The sequence below is a fragment of the Elephantulus edwardii genome, unplaced genomic scaffold (genome assembly GCF_000299155.1).
Source record: "Elephantulus edwardii isolate Elephantulus edwardi_28Jun2011 unplaced genomic scaffold, EleEdw1.0 scaffold00095, whole genome shotgun sequence".
Classification (NCBI taxonomy): Eukaryota; Metazoa; Chordata; class Mammalia; order Macroscelidea; family Macroscelididae; genus Elephantulus; species Elephantulus edwardii.
In genome coordinates this window covers 6617943-6643197 of record NW_006399845.1, presented here as the reverse complement: position 1 = coordinate 6643197, position 25255 = coordinate 6617943, and the positions used below count along the sequence as shown (strand labels likewise).

The following is a 25255-nucleotide window of genomic DNA, read 5'->3' as shown; positions in this document are numbered from 1 at the left end:
AATTCTATAGGATAAGAAACAAATGCTTTCAATTTATTGAGGAATAGATCACTGGGAAGTGCCATCAGATCTATTTTTATTGGCCTCACTTTTGAGAGAGCTTTCTTATGATGACAAATGCAAATGTAATGGTAGAACAAAGGACAGTCCAGTGAAGATATTACCAGCTGAGCAACAGAAAAGCAGTAGGTATTTTACTTTTATGTTCTTGAGCACATTTTTTTTTAAATTTTAATTGAGATTTTAATGAAAGTTTTATAGAGAACTTGGGGAGCTCTAGTGGCCTAGTGGTAAGAAACTGTATTGCATTCCCAAAGGCATGCGGTTCAAATCCACTAGCTGCTTCACTGGAGAAAGCTGAGCATTTCCCTCCTATGCAATTAACAGGCTCTGAAAACCCACCAAAGGATCAGCTGTGGGTTGGTTCTGACTTGACAGTACTCAAACATCAACAATCATGGTGATGAGGAGTCTGTTTCTTATAGGAAAAGAGGGAACCAAAGAACTCCCTGGTGTTGAGACACACAGTCTTATTTATCCCAAGCTATTCACACTGGCTTTGTCTGATATATTTACAGGTCGTAATGTTTGTAATAGCTTTTCAGAGTGGTACCTGTGGTCCATATTTAGGAAGTGGGTCTTTCTGATATAAAAAACCCCGCATTTCCATTCTTTAGGGTTGGTTTGTTTTTTATGTTTTTAAAAAACAGGTAGTATTCCATATACCTCTATCAAATAATGAAAAGTGAAGATTTTACATTGATGAGTAAGGTATGCCTGATCCAACCAATGGTATTTTCAAGCCCCTCGTGTGGATATAGGAAGCTCTGGTTGCTGAATGGTAAAGAGTTGTCTTGCCAATGCTAAGGCAGGCAGTTCAAATCCATTCAAATCCACTAGCTACTTTGAGGGAGAAAGTTGGACCGTCTCCTTCCATGTGATTTTACTGCCTCTTAAAATCTGTTGACAAAGAATTGATGCAAACAAAGTATGATGTCTGTGAAATAATATTGACTATACCATGCATGGGCTACCAGAAGAATGGACAAATCAACTTGGAGGAAGGACAGCCAGAAGGCTCCTTTGAAATGAGAATAGTGAGACTTTGCATTGCCCACTTTTGACAGTTACATAGTGTTTTGTAATGTAAACTGGCTCTTGGTGGTGCAGTGGTTAAAGCACCTCACTAACCTCAAGGTCAGGGGTTCACATATGCCAGATGCTCCACAGGGAAAGACTTGACAACCCATTTCCCTAAGGAGTTACCGTTTTAATAACCCTATGAAGCAGTTCTCTAGCCTGTAACATTATTACGAGTTGAAACTGACTCCACGAAGACAGGTTTGGCTTAGGGGACGGGTTTGGCTTAGGGATTGGTAGGTAAAGCATAGAGTCTGAAGTAGACAAGAAACCACAGAATTAATGTCTTCATAGTGTGGTGTTGGTATGAATATTCAGTGTACTGTTGACTGCCAAAGGAACAAATATATCTATCTTGAATGAATTGGAGCCAAAGTGATCTATGGAAGTAAGGATGGTGAGTCTTGGTCAAACATACTTTGGACATATTTATTAGGAGGTGCTTGTCTCTGGAAAAAAGCATCATGCTTGGAAAAGTAGAGGGTCAGAGAAAGAAAGTAAATCTCTCAAGGAGATAGATTGACACCATGACTGCAACAATGAACTTGAGCTTGGTGGGAGCATGAGGATGGCACAGGATTAGGCAGGGTTTTGTTTTAAAAGAGCTTAAGTTCACTGTAAGACAGGGCCACCTTGATAGCACTGAACAACAAGAATAAGGTAGATCAGAGGAAAAGGAAGGCTTTCAATAAAGGTGGACTGACACGATGATAATGACATGAGCAAACCTATCAATGACTATGAGGATGGCTTAGAAGTGGGCAACCTTTCATCCCCTCATACTTAAGGTTGCCATGAGTTGGAATCAACTCAGTGGCAACTAACAGTAACAAACTTACAGACCAAGAGTGTTTGCATGTAATTTCTTAAGAGTGTTATTTTCAAAAGTTCCTAAATTTAGAATGTTATTAGAGTTTGCCAGAGTATTCTAATGTGGTACTCTGCTGAGCAGTCAGTCAGCCACAAAGCAGTAAATTGTTGGCAGCACTAGCCAGTTCTCGCTCTGAATGCGCTCATAGTTTTAGGAAGGGTGTTTTGGGCATCCTGAAGTGTTGTCTCAAGCTGGCTGTGGTTTTTCAATTACTATTCTCCTTGTATTAATTAGAAGTTCTAAGAATCACTGTTATGTTTTAAATTGGTTGGAAATTTTACTCTTACATAATGGTTGCATTGTTACCATATTAATTACCAGTTAGCTGCTGCTGAGTTCTTTGTGACAGCCAAACTATTTTTCCACTGGGAGCCTCCACTGGGTGGGGAAGTTGTATGACGTTGTGGTTGGGTACAGACTCGAGTGGAGTAGGCTCTGCATAGTTCACATCCAGACTCTGCCATTTTTGACTCTTTGAAATGTAATTAACCTATGTTGTTGTTAATTTTCTGCCCAAGCATCCTTGAGTGTTGTAGCTAGAAGCTTGAATTTGTTCTTCAGTTCCTTCAACTCAAGAAATGATGAGTGAGTTTGGCCCCTTTGATTTTCTGACTCCAGCTCTTTGCACATTTCATTGTAATACTTTTCCTTCCTGTGCTGCCCTTTGAAATCTTGCTCAGCTCCTTAATATCTTGATTTCTTTGCTTTGCTTTGGCTTTTTGATGCTCTAGTGCAAGTCTAAGTCTCCTAGCACATAAATTAGTAGTGAAAAAAGTGGTTGATAGTATGTCGTTAAAGAGAGCAGAGAGAGAACAGCTGCTCTATGAGTCTGCATTGGTTATCATTTCCCCAATAATCCCTTTAGTTTCTCTCACTTAGTTATGTTACAATAATGAGATACAAAGACATGCAGACATTAATGCCATTGGATCCCTCTAAACTGTATCTATATTCATCCTACGTTCCAACACTGAAGAACATTTTTTTTATCTTTTTTTTAACCGAAAGAAAGAAAGGAGCATGACAATGGTGATGATATATTCTAATTCTCATAGTTACTCTAGGAGGTAGGAAATACTAGTGTCCACTTGTTTTACAGGTGGCAAGCCTGAAGGTTAGAGATGTTAAATGATTGAATATATAACCAATAAATGATACAGGTAGACTTTGAACTTGAGCAGCATAGTGCTACCAGTTTGTCACCACTGACAGAAAACAGGTTTAAATAGCAAGATCTAATTATCGGGGAGCAGTTGTGGGAGCAGAATAATGTCTGATGGTGTACAACTAGTATATACAGTGTTTAGTAGTGGTGGCATCTGACTGTCCATATATGAGGGTAACCAAGAGAATTGAGCAGAAAATTTCAAAAGATTACTTGAGAAGACAGGCAAAGTATAATAATTAAATGTACAAAGATCAAGAGTTAAAAAACAAAACAGGAAGAAAGAGTATGCTTGGCATATCTCTAGCTGAAAGAACTAAATTAAAAAAACAAACAAACCCAAAACCGAAAACACAAGTCTCCAATTATAGCACTGAAGTGCAATACTGTGGGCAAAATAATGATGCAGGCACCATCAGAAGAAGGTGGAAGGGCACACAGAGTCACCGTCCTGCCCAAAACTGGTCGATACTTACCCATTTCAGGTGCTAGCATATATATGACCAAGAACCTGCAGTAAAGAACGAAGATGATTTGCTGAAGGCATTGGCAAAAAACAAAGCTTCAGGAGTTAACAGAATACTAATTGAGATATTTCAGCAAATGTATATTGTCCTGGATGTGCTCACTCATCTATGCTAAAATATTTGAAAGACAGCTACTAGCCAACCAACTGGAAGAAATCAATATTTATGACCATTTCAAAGAAAAGTGATCCAACAGAATATGGAAATATCAAACAATATCATTAAAGTCACATGTATGTAAAATCTCACTGAACTAGTACATTGACAGAGAGCTGCCAGAAGTTCAAGTTAGATTCACAAGAGGCAATGGGATGAGGACTATCATTATTGATGTGACAGATCTAAGCAAAAAGTAGAGGGCACCAGAAGGGTGTTTCCTGGTGTTTTATTAACTGCACAAAGGCATTTGAATGTGTGACTCATAAATTATAGATACCATCATGGAGAACGTTGTTGTCATGTGCTCTCTGGTCAATTGTGACTCATAGTGACGCTGTTATCATCAGATGTTTGGCATATCCTGTGCCATCCTCACCATCTCCAACACACTTGAGCCCATTGCTACCACCACTGTGTCAATGCAACTTCTTATGGATATGATGTCCTTCTTCAATGAGTGAGCCCTACAAACAATAAGCCCAAGGATTGTGAGATGGAGTTTCACCATCCTTGCCTCCAACGGGCATGGGTTTTGCTTTATCCAGGACAGACCTGTTTGTTTTCTTGGCAGTTGGTGGGATATTCCATATTCTCCAACACCGCAGCTCAAAGACATTAATTCTTCTGGCATCATTAGTCACTGTCCAACTTTCAGATGTGTAGCAAGCAATTAAGATCATGGCTTGAATCAAATGCACCTGAGTCTTCAAACTGGTGTTATTACTCTTCAGTATTCTGCAGAGATCTCTAATGGCAGATTTGCCGAAAGTCACACATCACTTGATTTCTTGACTTCCGATACCAATGGATTGTGGATCCAAGAAAGAAGAAATACTTGAAAACACCAGTCATTTTTCCATCTATGATGATGTTGCCTATTGGTCTGGTGGTGAGGATTTTTGTTTTCTTGATGTTTAGAATTCAACACCTCTCTCCCTATGACCAGCCCATGATGTGATGACTTAAGTCTCAAGCCATCAGGATTTCTGTGATTCTGAATCCATTTTGAATGAGAATTCTAAAAAACTTAATCGTGTTCATGTAGAACATGTACATAGATGAAAAATCAGTTGTTAATATAGAACAGGAGATTTTGCATAACTTAAAATCAGTAAAAGTGTGCATTAAGGTTGTATTCTTTTACCATACTTACTCAATCTATATGATAAGCAAGTAATCCAAATGGTTGGAGTATATGAAGAAGAATGTGACATCAGAACTGGAGGAAGACTCCTTTAACAGCCTATAAACATGGAAATGACACACTTTTATTCCTTGTAGAAAATGAAGTCTTGAAGCATTTACTAATGAAGCTCACAGCCTTCAGCATGCATTACACCTTCACATAAAGCCTTCACATAAAACAGAAATCTTCACAGTAATCCAATAAACAAAATCATGATAGAGAAAAGTTTGAAAGTATTAAGGATTTAATTTTACTTGGGTCTGTAATCAGCACTCATTAAGCAGCACTCAAGAAATCGGCATTGCACTGAACAACTATGCTTCAGAAGAACTCTCTCAAATGCTAAAGAGCAAAGAGCATAGATGTCAATTTTGTGACATAAGATGTCTTTAATAATCCAAGTCAGGGTATTTTAACCCCCAGATGGACAGTGAATAAGGAAGATAGAAGAATTGATGCCTTTGAATTGTCATGGTGACGATGAGTTTTGAACCTATGATGGGCTACCAAAAGAATACATCTTCTGGGGGGAAAAACTGTAGCTAGTATTGTCTTTGGAAGATAGAATGGTAAAGCCTGATGTCACATAATTTGGACATAATATCAGGTAGGGCAAAGTCCTGGGAGAAAGATAGTGTGCTTGGTAGAGGGTCAGAAAGGAAGATCTTCAATGAGATGAGTTAATAGAGCAACTACAGCAGAACTGAAGTTTATCAGGAAAATGGGGATGGCACAGGACTATTTCATTCTGTTGTATTGCTTTGAGTCGGAACCAACTACATGGCACCCAACAACAATAACAAGGTAACTTGAAGGAACCTCCTAGAACCATGAGTTCAGGTATTGATGTAAAGATGGTAAAGTTTAGATAATGTTGTTGACGGTTGAGTTGGAACCGACCGATACCTAACCTTCCTTTTGGTTTTCAGAGACAATTAATCTTAAGGAGGAGATTACCCATCTTTCTCCCATAGAGCAGCTTGTGGATTTGAACCACTTACCTTCAGGATTGCAGCACAGTTTCTCACTACTAGGCCATCAGAGATAGGAGCCACAATTTAAAGTAAATTTGCTTGTGAAACTACTTTCTTTTACACTTTCATTTTGTATAGGTTTTGATGCAAAGTGTGGTGTAGCCAAATGTCAATAAAGTTCTATGTCAGGGGGAGAAGATTATTCTGTGCAATTATTACTCTAATTGTGATTTTAATTTACATGATTTTTTTTAATTTAGTACAAGTACCTAATACTTTTGTCAGCAAGATCTGGATGATGGCAGTAAGGCTGCCATATATGAAATTTTGGGAATCTAAATGACTGTGTATTTTTTCCTGTTTCTCTAGGGACATATAAATTGAATTGGCTCAGCAGTGAACAGAATTTATTGCAAAATCACATCTAGTGTAGAGGAAGCATCTGAGGGCAATTCACACCCTTTTGGTTTATTAAATTGAACTCTCATTTTAGCTTTTGAGTAAAGCCTCATGGAATTGTGATGCCTTGTGATTTTTATCCAAGACCTATTTTTCTGTCTTGATGTTTCTTTCAGAGATTAAGACCTGTGTTTCAGAGAGAATATGAAGTGTTACTTTTGTGTTATCTACCGACTGGTTGTTTGATTTAGTGTTGGATGCTTCGGGTCAGCCTCACACACCCAATCCCAGTTTCATTTTCTCTCTGACTTGGGGCACATTCTTTCTCCTAGTGACTCACCTTCCAAGCTGCCTGCTGTGCCTCATCACCTTTATCACCATCATCATCACAATGTTTTATTTATCGTGTGGTTAGTGGTAAAGAGGTCGAGCTCTGGAGACAGACTGTGGGAGTTCCTGTCTAGACTTTGCCCATTTCCAGTTGCTTAATCTCCAATAAGTGACCTAAGCTCCCTTAGGCCTCAGTTGCCTGTGCTGTATGATGGGAGTGAGGCTTGATATGATAACACAGAGAGTACTCAGCATGGTGTCTTTTGAAAAATTGTCTGTATTACTTCTTAATTTCATTATTAATAGCTTTCAGATGGTTCAGGATAAAATAAGCGTGCCATTTTAATTCTCTGGATCATAAACTCGAAAATGAATGTTCATTGGCATAGATACTTTATAAATCTTCACATGTAGCGCTCTGCAGGCAGTAGCACATACACACAACAGAGAACATAAAACCAAGAGGCTAGGAACTTTAATGCAGCCAGGTCCAGACTGTTCCAGTCACGCAGGACAAAGGCATTTTAGCTTAAGTTGGGTTATGGATTAGGTGCATTTAACATTTTGGTTTTCCTGGAAGTCATAACTCAGAAACTCTTAGTAACCTGTGTCAACAGATCCAGAGTTGGGTTCTCTCCTGTCAAGACAGAACCTCTTGAAAGACTTAAGGGAAAGTATATCTAAATCAAAGGGACTCTGCTTGCTTAATAAGTCAAAAGGACAGCCCAGTAAAATTATTTCATGAAATGATCTTGGCTCTTTACCTGAGTCTGATGCATATGGTGAGAAACTACGAGGTAAAAGATTTTTTTCCAGAGAAAATACTATTAGATTACCTTCACTCCAACCATTCTAGAAGGACTTTAAGAACTGTAGGCTACTGGTGCATGTGTGTGCTTGAGCTCTGTGCATGTGTGAGCAGTGTGTGTGAGTGTGTGTGCCTGCGTGCTTGCTGCTGGCTTGGAAGACAGAAGAGGGTTGGAATATCCCTGAAATGACAAGGTAAGTACAGTGTGGTTTACTAGCTTTATGTCTGTGTACAAGTGATGTAACCTCTGAGAGCCTAGTATACCAGTAGTACCTAACCATATTATGGCAGCAAGAATTAGATCATGCCATGTAAGGTGCTTGGTAGATCTCAGTAAACAAGGCCATTCCCATGTTGTTCCACTCCCACCAACCTGTGACATTACTTCTTTCCCCACGCTAGGCCTGCATATATAGTCAGCATACCTGGTCGACTTGGTGTCTTAGCTTCATGTCAAAGCTTACTCTCTTTGGCTCTTTCACCCAAACCAGACAGAGATTAATGGTCTAGCCTCAGAAGAACCATGTTTCTGGCACCTTCAGCTCATTCGTTACTCCTCCAGTTTAGGGAATGCTTGGGTATTTCAGGCAGTGCTCTCCTGAGACTCAGAAAGCCTTAAAGGAAAGTAATTTGGCATAAACTCACCTTGTAATTAAGGAAGACTAAAAGCCCAATGTTTTGCTATTCCTTCTGGATGCCATTTATAAATAGACATGAGATTCCCTGGATGTATTTATTCATAAATAGGAATGAGTTGGAATTTAATGAGAGTGATCAATGATGGCTGAAAATAAGATTTTTCAAAATACTGCCTCTTTCCCCCTGCGCTTCCCTTACCATACCCAACTTTCCAGGGTTATTGAAAGCTTGTCACCATGGGTCACTATCTTTAACTGTTAGGAGCCCTCTTATTTCAGTTTCTCCAGGACCGAATACTGACTCTTCCCTCCTGTCTCATTCTCATCCCACCCTTCTCTGCCTTGCACTAATTGCCAACTTTTTCCATGTTGGAGACCTGCACTTGCTGTTGGCATTGACCCTCAGATCTTCCTACAAAGATTGCTTCTTATTGTTAGGTCTCAGGCAGGTATCACCTCTTCAGAGTATATTTGCCCTGACCTCCAGACCCTGTTTTCCCCACTGCATAGTCAACAACATTTGAAATAAATTTGCTGGTTTATTATACCTGTTTATTTCTGTTTTCTTCATCTGTAGACATGTTACATGGAAGTAGAAACTATAATTCTCTTATTCATCTGTTTTTCCAACACCTATAGCATCATCTAACTCTTGAGTGTTAGTTGAAAGCACGGATAAATGTATTCATTAACTACAAGGAACTTTATAAGTAACAATTCAAGGTATCTTTGAACATTTTGGTTCCCTTATTTGTTAGTCCCAATGTCCCTTTGTCACTAGTCTCTTATTTGATAGAAAAAGAAGTGAAACTGATAAAAAGCAGAAGACAGTTTTAGCTTCTGCTAACCTGTTGATGTTCTATGTGCATGTGCCATCAAGTTTTATTTTAAAACTACGATCTAATGCAGATTCTTAATTTTTATTAATTAAAAAGATATATAGTCTAAGGAGACCCTGCAGCCGTGTTCCCCCTATTGTTGTTCTGTGCCTTGCACTAATTGCCAACTTTTTCTGTCGAGTCACTAGAAACTCATAGCGACCCTGAGGACAACAGCTCTGAATCCTGCTTTATCCTGAGCCAACCTTATTGTCCCATTACTTCAGTCACTGAGTCACTCCATCTCATCGAGGGTCTTCCTCTGTTGTGCTATCCCCCCACCCTCCCAAGCATGATTCCCCTCCCTAGGACTGGTCCCTCCTTGTAGTATGACCAAAGTATGTCAGACGAAGCTTCAGAATCCTTGCCTCCAAGGAGCAGCCTGGTTTCACTCTTCTCTAGGACAAACCTCTTTGTTCTCCTAGCAGTCCATGGAATATTCCGTAATCTTCTCCAGCACCCAGCTCAAAGGCATCAATTCTCCTTCTATCATCCCTAGTCATTGTCCAGCTTTCTGAAGCATAGCGAATACATAATTGCAAAGACATGGCCTGGATCAGGTGCACCTTAGTCTTCAGATTGATATCATTGCTCTTCAGTACTCTGGAGAGGTCCCCGACAATAGATTTTCCTGATGAAATTAATCTTTTGATTTCCTGGCTGCTGGTACTAAGAATGTTGATTGTGGAGCCAATCAAACTGAAACCGCTAACAATCTCAATCATCTATCATGATGCCGCCAATTGGCTCAGTGGTGAGAATCTTTGTTATCTTAATGTTGAGCTTCAATCCATATTGAAGTCTGCAGTCCTTGACCTTCTTCAGCAAGTGCTTGAGGTCCTCCTCAGTTTCAGCAAGTAACATTGGGTCCTTTGGAAATTATCATAACCTTGCTGTCAACCCATCTACACAACTTGTGGTGACTTTCACTCTCTCCCCAAATCTCTTGAATATTAAACAGTTCTTTCCTGTATAGTATAATTTAAAGCATTTTTATATATGTCATAATTTAGAATTTTCAATGTGTAACATTTGCCTACATCAAATTTGATCCTTAAAACAAACCTGGAAGTGTTAAACTGGTAACTCCCATCATCCCTGTGTTGTAGATAAAGAAACAAATATTATCATGATGACGTGACTGATTATAAGCCTGAAGCCAAAAATCAGTCTTTTGTCTTCTCATCTCTGAACTTTAAAGTCTATACAATAGTGACTTCTCATTCACCAGTCAACTTTCCTTATATATAGAAATCTGTTCCTCTTAGCATCTTTCTGACCTTTAGTAATGGGGTGTTGAGCTGTAGTTTTCTTTAGGAAATGAATTCTTGTTGTTGTTAGGTGCTGTGGGATTGACTACAATTCATAGCCACCTTATGACTCCCAGGCCTGGACCTTACCCTCTCCTGTGCCAGCCTCTTATTTCAGCCTTGTCCGAGCCCATTGTTACACAGTCACTGTGTCAGTCCGTCTTGTTGAAGATCTACCTCTTTTTCTCTGACTCCCATATGTTGTCTTTTCTCAAGGACCAACCCCCTCCTAACAACGTGGCCAAAGTAGGTGAGCCAAGTTTCATCATTCAGGAGCACTCTGGTTGCATTTCCTTTAAAATCTTGTTTGTTCTTTTGGCAGTCCAATGGTTTATTCAGTACTCCTTACTAACACCACACAAGGGCATTGATTTCTCATCAGTCTTTGTTATTCGTTTTCCAACTTCCAGATACATAGGAAGTAATTGTAGGAAGTAATTGAAAAGACTGGGTCTTGGATCAGGTACACATAAGTCTTTAAAATTACATCCTTGCTCTTCACAACCTGGGAGACATCTTTGACAGCTGATTATCCCCAGAATAACACATCTTTTGATTTCTTGACTGTTTTCTACCACAGGTGTCGATTGTGGATCCAAAATGAATTCATTTACAACTCCAATCTTTTCTCCGTTTATCATGATATTGCCATTTGGTCAATCGTAAAGATTTGTTTTCTTGATGTTGAGTTGTAATCCTTGTTGGAGGGTTTTGGGTTGACCTTTTGCAGCAAGTGCTTCAAGTCTTGTTCATTTTCTGCAAGCAAGGTTATGTCCTCTGCATAATGCAGGTTGTTGATGAGTCTTCTCCAAACCTGATGCCACATTTTTTTTCCATAAAGTTCAGCTTCTCAAATAGTTTGTTTAGCATATAGATTGAATGGGTGTAGAGAAAAGATAAAACCTTTATATAATCCTTATTTAAAAACATGTAGTGTTCTCTTGTTTTGTTCAGACACCTGCATCTTAGTCTATGTATAGGTATTGCATGAGCACAGTTAAGCATTCTGCAATTCCCATTCTTCTCAATGTTATCCATAATTTGTTAAGATCTACATGATTGCATGCCTTGGCGTAGTCAATAAAATACAATGAAATATCTTTTCTAATATCCTCTGCTTTCAGCCATGATCCGCCTGACATCAGCAGTAATAATAAAGTAAGTGATTTGTCTGAGTTAGGTAACAAATTCCTTAGCCAACTTTTCCATTTACAGAAGCACAGTAGAGGTTCAGAGAGGTTAAGGACTTGCTCAATGCAACAAGGCAATTGAGGGGCTTGACTGGACCAGCTAATTCTCAGCTCTGGAGGAGTCAGCCATATTTTACTGCATTTACCTTCCCCACTCCCTCATTTATTTGGAACTAACAAGCACTTGGCCAACTGACTGGAAGAGATCTATATTTGTTCCCATTCCAAAGAATGGTGACCCAACAGAGTGTGGAAACTGCAGAACAATATCATCGATTTCACATGCAAGCAAGATTCTACTGAAGATTATCCAAAAACGACTGGAACAGCACATCAACAGAGAACTGCCAGAAGTCCAGGCTGTGTTTAGAAGGGGCCGTGGTACTAGGGATATTACAGCTGATGTTAGATGGATCTTAGCTGAAAGCAGGGAATACCAGAAGAATGTCTATCTGTGTTTCATTGATTATGCAAAGGCATTTGACTGTGTGGATCATAACAAACTGTGGCTGACTCTGAGAAGAATGGGAATCCCAGAACATTTAATCGTGCTAATGCAAAACCTATACTTGGACCAAGAGGCAGTCGTCAGAACAGAGCAGGGCAACACTGCATGGTTCAAAATTGGAAAGGGTGTATGCCAGGGATGTGTGATGTCTCCATACCTTTTTAACCTGTATGCAGGGCAGATTATCTGAGAGGCTGGGCTCTATGAGAAGTGTGGCATAGGATTGGTGGAAGATCTAGCAACAATCTGCGTTATGCAGATGATACAACCCTGCTTGCTGAAACTGAGGAGGACCTCGTGCACTTGTTGGAGAGGGTCAGGGACTGCGGCCTTCAATATGGACTGAGGCTCAATGTCAAGAAGACAAAGAGTCTCACCACTGGGCCAGTTGGCAGCATCAGGATGGCTGGCGAAGAGATTGAGATTGTTCACAGCTTCAGTTTGCTTGGCTCCACGGTCAACACTCTTGGCACCAGCAGCCAGGAAATCAAAAAATGTATTGCGATGGGAAAGTCAGCTGTTAGCAATGGTGTGTCTCTGGAGACTAAGGTGTGTCTGATACAGGCCGTGGTCTTGCAATCACTTGTTATGCATCAGAGAGTTGGACAATGACTAGGGAGGATAGAAGGAGAATTGATGCCTTTGAGCTGTGGTGCTGGAGAAGAGTATTAAATGTACCATGGACTTCCAAGAAAACAAACAGATTCATCCTGGAGAGGGTTAAACCAGGCTACTCCTTGGAGGCAAAGATTCTGGGGCTTCGTCTGACATACTTTGGACATGTTGTAAGGAGGGACAGGTCCTTGGAGAGGGACATCATGCTTGGAAGGGTGGAGGGACAGCACAGGAGGGGAAGACCCTGTCTGAGGTGGATTGATTCAGTGACTGGGGTAATTGGGATGGGAGTGTCAGAGGCAGTGCGATTGGCACAGGATAGAGCAGGTTTTAGGGCTACTGTACATAGGGTCACTATGAGTCGCAAACGACGGCACATAACAACAACAACAACAACCACCCATGGGTGAGGGAAGTCTTTTTTTTTCTTTCTTAAAGATTCTTTAAAGAAATACTTGACTCAGGCTCTCTAGAGTTAAAAAAAAATGTTTTCACCTTCAGAACCTCTTGGTTGCCTTTCATTTCTTTATATTTTCTGAAAACTAGCCTCTCTCTGTGCCTTTCCAAATCTACGGAATCATAGTCAATAAAAAAGAGTTAGGATACTATGTTGTTTTTTTTCTTTTCCAAGAGGTTTCATCTTAAAGGACTGAAAAATTATGGCTCACAGCCAAATCCAATACATATTAGCTTTAATTTAATAACTTGTAAGCTAAGTGTAGTCTTTACCTACAAATATTTGTAGTTGATTTAATGTGAAGAAGTTGGTAACTTTGAACCTCAAATAAAAATATTCCTTCTTCTCCCACAAAAAAGGATTTAATTTATTCATGAATAGACTTGAGCTCCAAAAAAATTGTACCAAATTATTCATGATTATGTTTACATTTTATTAGGAGAATTTTTTTTTAATTTTTACTGGTTAATTTATAGAGTTCTATACATTGTTTTTCACATCAGAGCTTTCTCATTTCCTTCACTTCTCCACCCATCAAATTTTATAACCTTATGATTAACACACCTTCACCCTCACCCGCCATCCTCACCCCTCTACCCCTCCTTGGATCCTCATACACTTTCTACAGTAGTGGTCTTATACATCATTTGTCTTGTGGGACTGAGTTCGTTCACTTAGCGTAATGCTCTCCAGTTTCTCACAAGTTAGGTAGTAATTTACAATTGCTCTTGTGTGCTGCTTAGTTGCATTTATTGTGTGAATGTACTATAATTTCTCAACCCATTTGTATCAGCAGACATTTTTTGTAGGAATGTGTTTTCTTTATTTATATAAAATGCAAAACCAAAACAAAACCACACTCCATTGTCATCAAGGTGATTTTTACTCAGAGTCACCCTACCTCTGAAACTGTGAACCATGAATTTGAAGAGGCTGCCTGTCTTCCTTTTCTTCAGCTGATGGTGACTTTAAATCATCAGACACGCAGCTTTTTGGTTGCAGTGCAACACTGTGCAGGCTATGCCATTGAGCTCCATTTTCATTATATAAGTACCTACATTGTATCTTTGATTTTTACCTCTTGGAGTATATGGCCTAAAATATTCATTCTTTGGAGCTTCACAGAAAAAAAAAGACATAAAACCACCCCAAACTTGCCGACCCTTGCAATATATCGTTGCTGATTTTATAGTGAGCACATTTTTCTATGTTCGATGAAAATGTAAAGAATTTTAATTGTAAAAATCTTATATTAACCTTATTACATTAAATTTTACTCAACAACAGAAAGTAAAAAGTGATTAGTCCTGTTCCTCAGTGGTACACTAAACAGTTTGTAATGTGTCTTTATCCTGACTTGCCGCTTAACACTTACCGGACTCTAGTTAACCTGTCAGCCTCAGACTCCGCACTGGGTAGGGGCATAACAGTTCCTACCCAACAAGTTGACATAATGCATGTGAAGTGTTTAGCATATAGAACTCTGCTGCAGAGTTCTTAATGAATTTTAACTTCATTTTTTAAAATTTGTTCCTTTTTATCTTAAATGCACACGTTTATTTACTTCTGTTAAAACAGCATTTTCCCCCCTAAGAGTTATAACTATATGTAAACATTGTATAATGATATGGAATAAGGTACACATTGTAGGACATTTTCTAAAAAAAAACAAAAACCCACACCAAAAAACAAAACACTAACTAATGTTCCACACATGATTCTGATGCTCAGTCTCTTAAGAACTACTAAAGATAATACTAGAAAGTAGATCATTGTGGAGAAGGGTTCATGTTTGGGGCCAAACTGCCTTCTACCTTATGGCACAAGCTAGGGGGAGGACGAAGACAAATAAGGGGGCGGGAAGGAAGCACGTTAACATGTTCTTTCGGTGAACCTGTAGGATGCTATAAAATACATACAAGTAAGTTTTTATTTCTCTTTTCCAGGTCTACAACTCCAACAAAGACAGTCAGAGCGAAGGGAGTAAGTATGTTGCTTGGGTGATTTTGTACACTTGGGGGCTGGGAGTGGGCTTAGAGCAATCACTGCTCTGGGTGTGAACCACTAGGAGGACTGTGTACATGTTGCCTGCTGTCACGGAGTTGCTTCTGACAGAGCAGGTAGAGCTCTGGTGGCCTCGTGCTAAGAAACTGCAATCCAAGTGGCATGCAATTTGAATCTGCCTGCTGCTCCGCAGGAGAAGAATGGGTAGTTTCCTCCCACGTGATTACAGCCTCTGAAAACCCGTTGGAGGGTCAGCTATGAGTTGGATTCAACTTGATGGTACTCAACCAGCACAACAGAGTAGGGAACTCTCTTGGCCTAGTGGTAAGAAATTGTGTTGCACTCCCAAAGCTAAGTGGTTTGAAATCCATCAGTTGGTCTATGGTCAGATATGGGCAGTCTCCTGTCTTGTGATTTACTGCCTTTGAAAACCCCCTGGAGGATCAGCTATGGGTCAGTTCTGACTCAATGGCACATAGCGACTAAACAGAGTAGGTAATACTGGTGACCTGGTGGACAACGGAGTGATACTGCCACCCCAAAGGCATATGTTTCTAATCCATCTGCTCCTCCGTGGTTGAAAGATGGGTATTCTCTTCCAGTGTGATTCACAGTGCCTGAAACCTGCTGGAGGGTGTGTTGGTTCCTACTAGATGACACACAGCAACAACACAGAGGAGAATCCCTGCATAGGGCCTCCAAGGCTGTAAATCTTTTCAGAAAGACTGCCACATCTCTTTCCTGTGGAGCAGCTAGAGAACGGAAGGCGCTGACTTTAGTTAGCAGTGAGAGCTTAACCACAGATCCATCAAGGCGTCTTGTGTGCACGCCGGGTCAGCTCAATTTCCCAAGTTTGATCTTAGTTACTACCACATAAGCTTCCCACCTGAAGACCTCCAGTGGGACATTCAGTGTCAGCATGGCTGTCAGACTTCACCCTGGCAAAGCATTTTCTTTCTTTCTTTCTTCCTTTTCTTTTTTTAAGTAAAAGAATGTCATGATTATTTTTTATGTTTGGATTTCCATTCATTCATTGTTGCACACTTTCCTCCCTGCCCATCCATCCCCCTAGTTCATTTTTCTCTTTGAAAAGTAAAAAAAAAAAAAAAAAAAATTAAAAAATTAAAAAAAATCTTTCATTGTTATACAACCCCTCCACCCCATCCACTCTACTATGCAGTTTTTATTCTGAACTCTTTTCATGACAGTAATACCTAATCATATATTCCTCCTAAACCGTTCTCTCCCTCATCTGTTTCACTGCAGTATACATTATTTATCTCCTCTTAGTTTCTCCCTAACCCCAATGTCAGACCTGCTTTACAACAGTGGCACTACGCAGAATTCGTCCTTTTGTGACTAAGATATTTTACTCAGAATAATGTCTTCCAGGGTCACCCCTTTTGTATAATATTTCATGAGTTCCTTGTTTTTCAAAGCTTCATAGTATTTCATTGTGTAAATATACCGTAGCTTCACTATCCATTTGTTTGTTGATGGGCACCTGGGTTGTTTCCAACTTTTTGCTATTGTGGAAAGAAGCCACAGTAAACATGGGTGAGCATATATCTGCTTGGGTGGCAGTTCCTGTTTCTTTAGGGTATACTCTCAGTAGTTGAATTGCTGGGTCAAATGGTATTTCTATTTGCAACTTTTTGAGAAAGCGCCATACAGCCTTCTATAATGGTTGTACCATTTTACACTCCCACCGACAGTGAATAAGGGTTCCAATTACTCCACAACTTTGCCAGAATTTGTTGTTTGTTGTTCTGTTAAAGTTTGCTATTTTTACTGGGGTGAGATGATATCCCATAGGTGTTTTGACTTGCATCTCTCTTAGAGCTAGGGATTTTGAACAGCTTTAGTTTGCTTGGCTCCACAGTCAACACTCTTGGCACCAGTAGCCAGGAAATTAAAAGACGTATTGCGATGGGAAAGTCTGCTGTTAGGGACCTCTCGAAAGTACTGAAGAGCAATGGTGTCTCTCTGGAGACTAAGGTGCATCTGATACAGGCCATGGTCTTTACAATCACTTGTTATGCATCAGAGAGTTGGACAGTGACTAAGGAGGACAGAAGAAAAATTGATGCCTTTGAGCTGTGGTCCTGGAGAAGAGTATTGAGGGTACCATGGACTGCTAGGAAAACAAACAGATTCATCCTGGAAAGGGTTAAACCAGGCAGCTCCTTGGAGGCAAGGATTCTGAGGCTCCATCTAACATACTTTGGACATGTTGTAAGGAGGGACAGGTCCTTGGAGAGGGACATCATGCTTGGTAGGTGGCGCAGGATGGGAAGGGCCTTTATGAGGTGGATTGATTCAGTGACTGTGGTAATCAGGATGGGTGTGTCAGAGACAGTGAGATTGGCACAGGGTAGAGCAGAGTGTAGGGCTGTTGTACATCGGGTCACTATGAGTTGCAAATGACTTGACGGCACATAACAACAACAACTTCACGTGTTTGTTTGCCATCTGAATGTCTTCTCTGGTGGTCTGTTCATATCTTGTGCCCATTTTTCAATTGGGCTGTTTACCTTTATCTTGTTTGGTTATGGGTTTGTTTTTGTTGTGTTTTTTTTTTGTTTTTGTTTTTTGTTGTTAAGAATTTTTTTCCTATTAATTTTAATGAAAATGTACAGAGATTTAGGGTTTCCACTCATTCATTGTTGCACTTTTCTCCCTGACCACGCCCTCCCCTCAGTTCACTCCTTTATCTTGTTGTGGTGCTCGAGTATTTTATAAATTCTAGATTTAAGTCCCTTATCTGACATGTCATTACCAAATACTTTTTTTCCAGTCTGTGGCTTCCCTTTTTAGCTTGTAGGAGAAGTTTTCAGATGAGCATAGGGATTTGATTCTTAGAAGGTCCCATTCATGAACATTATCTCACTTAATCCTGCCTCTCTTATTGTTATTGTTGTGTGCTGCTGAGGCAGAACTGACTCATAGATGGCGTCTAGAGGGTTTTCAGAGGTAGGTAATTTGCACAGGAGGAAATGACACATCCTTCTTTCTCCTTTGGAGCAACTGGTAGATTTGAACCTTGTGCCTTTGGTATTACAGTGCAGCTTCTTACCACTAGGCCATCAGAGAAGATCAGTTAATCAATAAATACTCAAAGTTTTGAGAGTCCTATCCTAAGGAAATGGGGATCTCTACGCTGCAGTACTGGATTAACTGCCTCAGAAAACCCGCTGGAAAGTCAGCTATGGGTCGGATCTGACTCCACGGTGCACAACAACAACAACATCCTAAGGAAAAGCCAAAATTGACCTTGACTTTTGTGCAGTCTTGCTAAAAAATGGGAGAAACAGGAGCCATCTTTGGTGATTAATTAGCTATTCTTTCTTTGTTGCCTTATGAGTGAAAAGAGTGGAGATGGGGAATTATGTAATAATACTCCTGTTTGAGGGGAAGTGACCCTGGGCAGCCTTGGTAGAGTGCAGCACATTTCCTCTGCTACCAGCTCTGACATGCTGGTTAATCATATTTCCAAGGGCACTGGTAACCTTGTAAAACTGATGAGATTAGGGTGGTGGGGTGTTTGGGCTGATTATCTCCTTGGTGAATAGGAGTAAAAAAACCCAGCTTCCTTGCAGTTTGTTGCTAGTATACAGAGGAAATCTTGTCCCCTCATCTTAGATTTGTTTTGTAGGAGTGAGTTGGAAAAGGACAAAAGTCAAAGGTAACCTCAACCGTGATTTACAGCAGTGTCAAGACAATTGATAGCCCAGTGCCTTTCCATGTGGTCAGAAAGATGAACTTTTTATGTGGAAGCCATTTTAAGATATTTTTTTCCTCTTTTCATTCTCCCTATCCCATAGATTTTTATCAGGTTATAAAGTATGAAATGCTCCATTGGCAGGTTGAGAGCCTTTCATAAGAGAAAATGATGTTAGTACCCACCGCTCCACTCCAAATGTGAATGAACCAAAAACATGAATCCCCTTTCTGTGGAGTCAGTTCTGACTGACTCAGAGCATAGGCTGGGCGAAACTGACTCGCAGGTTTTCTAAATTTGTCAGTCTTTATAGAAGCAGACTGCCACATCCTTCTCCCTTGGAGCAGCTAATGGGTTTATACCCCCGACCTTTTGGTAAATCAGGCCTCAAGTTGCAATACTGAGAGATGCTAAGGGCAAAATCTTGAATGATCAAAGTAAGATGGAAGGAATATACAGAGTCACTGTACCAAAAACAATAGGTTGACACTGAAACATTTTAGGAAGCACCATATGGACAAGAGCCAGTGAAAAGGAAGGAAAAAGTTCGTGCTGTGTTGAAGACACTGGCAAAAAATAAGGCCTTTGAAATAGATAAGATGCCCGTTGACGTATTTCAACTAACAGATGTAACACTGGACATGCTCACCATGCTATGCCAGGAAATTTAGAGGACAACTTCCTGGCCAACTAACTGGAAGAGATCCATATTTGTTTCCTTTTCTAAGAAAGGTGATGCAACAGAATTTGGAAATTATTGAACAGTATCACAAATGTCACATGCAAACAAAATATTGTTGAAGATCATACAAAAAAAAACTGGCACAGTACATTGACAGGGAACTTCCAGAAGTTCAGGCTAGGTTTAGAAGATACCATTGCTGATTTCAGGTGGATCCTGATTGAAATCAGACAATACCAGAAGACTTTTTCTCTGTGTTGAATTGGTTATGCAAAGGCAATTGACTTGATGGATTACAACAAGCAATGTATTGAGAAGAAAGCTAATGATAGAATGAGAATTCCAGAGCACTTAACATGTTGCCACAAATGACGGCAAAATGTGTTTCTAAGCACGGTTGTCAATTTAAAAGTGTGCGGCAACGTGTTAATTATGCTCCTACTTGCTATGCATCAGAGAGCTGGACAATGACTAAGCATGACAGAAGAAGGATGCCTTTGGGTTGTGATGCTGGACAAGAGTCTTGACTATACCATGGACCACCAAGAAAACAAGTCTGTCTTGGAGAGGGTGAAACCAAGTCCCTCCTAGGAGGCTACGATTTTGAAGCTCCATCTCACATACTTTGGGCACATGGCCAGGAGGTACCAGTCCTTAGAGGAGGATATCATTCTTGGAAGCATGGGGGGACGGCGCAGGAGAGGAAGATCCTAGACAAGATGGACTGATACAGTAACTGGGGTTATGGGGGATAGATGTGTCAGAATCAGTGAGACTGACTCAGAATAGAGGAGGCTTCTGATCTGTTGAACGTAGGGTCTCTATGAGACTCAGGTGATTTGATGGCACATAACAACAGCAATGACATGAAATCTATACCTGTATAAGAATCTGTTGACTAAACAGAAAAATGAACATGGTTTGGTTTAAAATCAGGAAGAATGTGTGTCAGGGGCATATCATTTCTCTGTATCATTCAGTCTGTCTGCAGAGTAAATAGTTTATGAAGCTGGACTTTATGAACAAGACTGGCGTGTAGATCAGAGGACTCTTCAATATCCTGCATTATGCAGATGACACAACCTTATTGCTTGCTGAAAGTGAAGAGGACCCAAAGTGCTTGCTGCAGAAGATCAAACACTACAGCCTTTAATATAGATTACATCCCAACATCAAGAAAACAAAGATCCTTACCACTGGGCCAACAGGCAAAATCATGGTAGATGGAGAAAGGATTGAAACTCAATGATATCATACTTAGATATAACAGTCAACACTCTTGGTATCAGCAGTCAAAAGATGCATTGCATTGGACAAGTCGCCTGTCAGGAATCTCTCAAAAATTCTGAAGCACAGTGATGTCAGTTTGAAGCTGAAGTGTGCTTGATTCAACCACATGGTCTTTTCCATAACTTGCTATGCATCTGAGAGCTGGACAATGAATAAGGACAGAAGCATTGATGTCTTTGAGCTGTGATGTTGGAGAAGAGCATTGAATATCCAATGGACTACCAAAAGAATGAGTGTATGTCATGGAAAAGGTGCAGCCAGAGTATTTCTTGGAAGCAAGGATGGTGAAGGGTCATTTCTCATACTTCAGACATGTTGCTAGAAGAGGCTATTCCTTGGAAAGGGACATCATGTTTGGAAAAGTAGGGGATCACCAAAAGAAAGATAGACCCCCAGCGATGTGGACTGACATGGAAACTGCAACAGTGGGCTCAAGTGTGTGAGAGATGATGAGGATGGCACAGAATAGGACGGGGTTTGGTTCTTTTGTCTGTATACTCGACTTGACAGAGTCTAACAAGATCATTACTGTCCATGTTAAGCACCACTCTTATTTATGTAATTTCCCATTCCTTTTCCTTTCCTTCCCCATAGACTAACAATCTAATGTGTCCTCTTTTCTTTAAATTGTGCTGTGACTGTAGAAGTCTTATATTTGAAACTTAAAAGGAAACAACTGCATTCCAAAAATAGCTAGCTATGCAGTTCCAAAAAAATGGAGGGTTGGTTTTTTTTGTTTTTTTTTTAATAACTGCCACACTCACTCCAAAGCCCATTCATCCCCTTCAGCATCCCATATATTATCACATGTTCTGCTTAGTTAAATAATAAAATGGCAAACACACAGCCTCACTGACATCACAGGACACTTGCCTATAAAACTAGACTTCTGACGCTGGACTCCAGCTTCATTCTCTCACAGACTCTCCTTGTCCAGAAGATGAGTTGTCTGTGCAACCTCAAATTCATGCCCAGACTGTGCTGCCAAAGCCAAGTTGATGGCAACTTCTGGTGGAGCAAGGGTGGGCATGACAACAAACTCTTAGTTAGTTTTCTGGTAAGCCAAAGAAGGGTTTTTCAAAGTTGTAGCTATTTTGACAGAAATAACATGGAAATGAAGATTCTTATTGATCTACTTGTGAAATGTGTGTATATTATTTATTTGTGTTTTAGCTTTTATTAAGTGTCTGTTTGTCCTGTTCTGGTTCATACTTTGTTTCCTCAACACTTTACAAAGAGGCATCCCTATTACTGTATTTCTGGACCAGTGTTTCTGATTGCTGTGTACCCCATGGCCTCCAGGGATGCATTTTTGCACAAAACACCTGGAATGCCTCTTACTCCTCATCACCACTCCAAATCACAATAACCATCTTTGTGCATGACCCCCTCTATGAAAATGTATGGGAGGAGCAACCAGCAGGGGAAATAACTGGTCTGAGTGTGTGTACTTTGAGGACTAGCATCTTGTTCTCCAAAGTGATCAGTCTTCATTGTACCAAGTCTACATGAAGATCTCTCCATCCCTACCAACTCTCAGCATGATTCAGCTTTCTTATTTTTTGTCAATCTTATAAAATGTTACCCTACTGTTCATTCCTTTAATAATTTATGAATTAGTGCATCTCTTAATATGCCTACCAGCCTCCTGGGTTTCCTCTTCTGCTAATTGCCTATTCTTGTTTGCACATTTTTCTATTACAGTTCCAGTTTTTTTCTTGTGACTGATAGATGCTTCTTTTATAGTCTATATATTAATCTCTTGTTAGTTTCATACCCACTGCTGTTGAGTTGATTCCATACCATAGCTGCCCTGTTTTTATTGTTATGTGCCATTGGGTCTGAACCAGCTCATAGCTGACCTTTCAGCATGTTTTATTCTTGCTTTTAGTGTATACCACTGAGTTGTAACTGACCCATAGCTGACCCTCTTTGGGTTTTCAGAGGATGTAACTGCATAGGAGAAGACTGCCCATCTTTAGCAGAACCACTGGTGGATCCGAATCACATGCCTTTTGCTGGCAGTGCATTTCTTTAGTACTAGACTATCAGAGATCAGAGCTCTCTACAGCAGCTTTTGAGAGGCAGGAAATTGCATAGGAAGAGAGTGCCCATCTTATACTGGTGAAAAAGCTGCTGGATTCCAGCCATGTGCCTTTGGGTTATCAGTGAGTCACAAGCAACTTGATGGCACATAACAACAACATCCTCATTAATTATGAGACCTTACTTTTTAGTATAATTTTTTTTCAAGTTTTTTAAGTAAGTCTTTTCTCACCTCGCAGAGATATGCCCCTACTTTTTATTAATTATGATTTTGTCATTTGCATTTAGGTTTGGATAGGTTTCTACTCAACTGATAGCCACCATAATGGGGTGTCCCATCAGGAAGCAGTTTTGCTTTTTCCATACAAAGAATTTTTTACTCCATGACCATATACTAAGCTAACCATTTCCTCCTATCCCCCACCCCCCAACTTGTGGCTTATATATTAAGTTTGCACATTTGAGCTTTGTCTTTGAACTCTTTATGGTCTTGTTGGTCTCCCTAACTATTCTTATGTTGATACATCTTGGCTAAAAGCAGAGTACCAAAGGAATGTCTACCTGTGTTTCATTGACTATGCAAAGTCATTTGACTGTGTGGATGACAACAAACTAACTCTGAGAAGAATGAGAATGCCAGAACATTTGATTGTGCTTATGCCAGACCTGTACTTGGAAAAGGAGGCAGTTGTCAGAATACAGCAAGGAAGCACTGCATGGTTTAAAATTGGAAAGGTTGTATGTGTCCTACCTCCATACCGTTTCAGTCTATATACAGAACAGATCATCCAGGAGGCTGGGCTCTATGAGGAGGAGTGTGGTGTCAGGATTGGATGAAGACTTCTTAACCACCTGTAGTATGCAGATAGCATAACCCTGCTTGCTGAAACTGAAGAGGACCTAAAGCACTTACTGCAGAAGGTCAAGGACTGCAGCCTTCAATATACATTAAAGCCCAACATCAAGAAAACAAAGATTCTCATCACTGGTCCTATTGTCAGCATCAAGATAGACGGTGAAGAGATTGAGATTGTTAACAGCTTTAGTTTACTTGGCTCCACCATCAATTTTCTTGGTACTAACAACCAGGGAATCAAAAGATGAATTGTATTGAGAATGTCTACTGTCCAGGACCTCTCCAAAGTACTGAAGAACAATGATATCAACCTGGAGACTCAGGTGCGCATGATCCAGGACATAGTCTTTGCATTTACATGATATGCATCAGAAAGCTGGAAAATGCCTAGGGCTGATAGAAGGAGAATTGATGCCTTTGAGCTGTGATTCTGGAGAAGAGTATTGAATATACCATGGGCTGCTAAAAGGACAAACAGGTGCACCCTGGAGAGGGTGAGACCGGGCTGCCCCTTGGAGGCAAGTATTCTGAAGCTCCATCTGACATACTTTGAGAATGTTGCAAGGAGGGACCAATTCTTGGAGAGGGACAGTGCAAGATAGGAAGACCTTCAGTGAGATGGACTGACTCAGTGACAGGGGCAATGGGGGTAGGTGTATTAGAGACAATAAAATTGACTCAGGATAGAGCAGTCTTCAGAGCTATTGTACATCAGGTCCCTGTGAGTCACAGACAACTTGATGGCACATGACAATAACAACAGCATTGGTTTTTGATATAGTAATTTCAGTCTTTCCCCCCCACCTCCAATATTTTTATTGATATGTATATAAATATTCATATACTTTGTGTTTCATTCATGTACATAGTGTTTATGTGTATATATGTCGCACTTTCTTTCATTGATGTTATGTTTCATACAATCATTCCCATGCATTGTTGTTGTTGTTATGTGCCATCGAGTTGCTTGCAACTCATAGTGACCCTATGTACAACAGACCTAAACCCTGCTCTATCGTGTGCCAATTGCACTGTTTCTGACACACCCATCCTGATTACCCCAGTCACTGAATCAATCCACCTCATAGAGGGACTTCCTCTCCTGCACTGTCCCACCACCCTCCTAAGCATGATATCCCTCTCCAAGGACCTGTCCCTCCTTATAGTATGTCCAAAGTATGTCATACGAAGCCCCAGAATCCTTGCCTCCAAGGAGCAGCCTGGTTTAACCCTCCCCAGGATGAATCTGTTTGTTTTCTTGCAAGTCCATGGTACATTCAGTACTATTCTCCAGCACCACAGCTCAAACACATCAGTTCTCCTATCCTTCCTAGTCATTGTCCAACTCTCTGATGCATAACAAGTGACTGGGAAGACCATAGCCTGTATCAGATGCACCTTAATCTCCAGAGTGCCACCATTGCTCTTCAGTACCCTCGAGAGGTCCCTAACAGCTGACTTTCCCATGGCAATACGTTTTTTTTATTTCCTGGCTACTGGT

The 25255-nt window shown here is 40.3% G+C and overlaps 1 protein-coding gene across 2 annotated transcripts in view; it reads left to right on the top strand.

Annotated features, from left to right (window-relative positions):
- Positions 1–25255, top strand: part of ARHGAP26 (Rho GTPase activating protein 26) — a 636281-nt gene that overhangs the window by 322923 nt on the left and 288103 nt on the right. For both annotated transcript variants that reach the window (XM_006891116.1, XM_006891115.1), the window contains exon 12: positions 15102–15138. In XM_006891116.1, coding sequence (XP_006891178.1) covers positions 15102–15138 — 37 coding nt within the window. The remainder of the gene's footprint in view (positions 1–15101; positions 15139–25255) is intronic.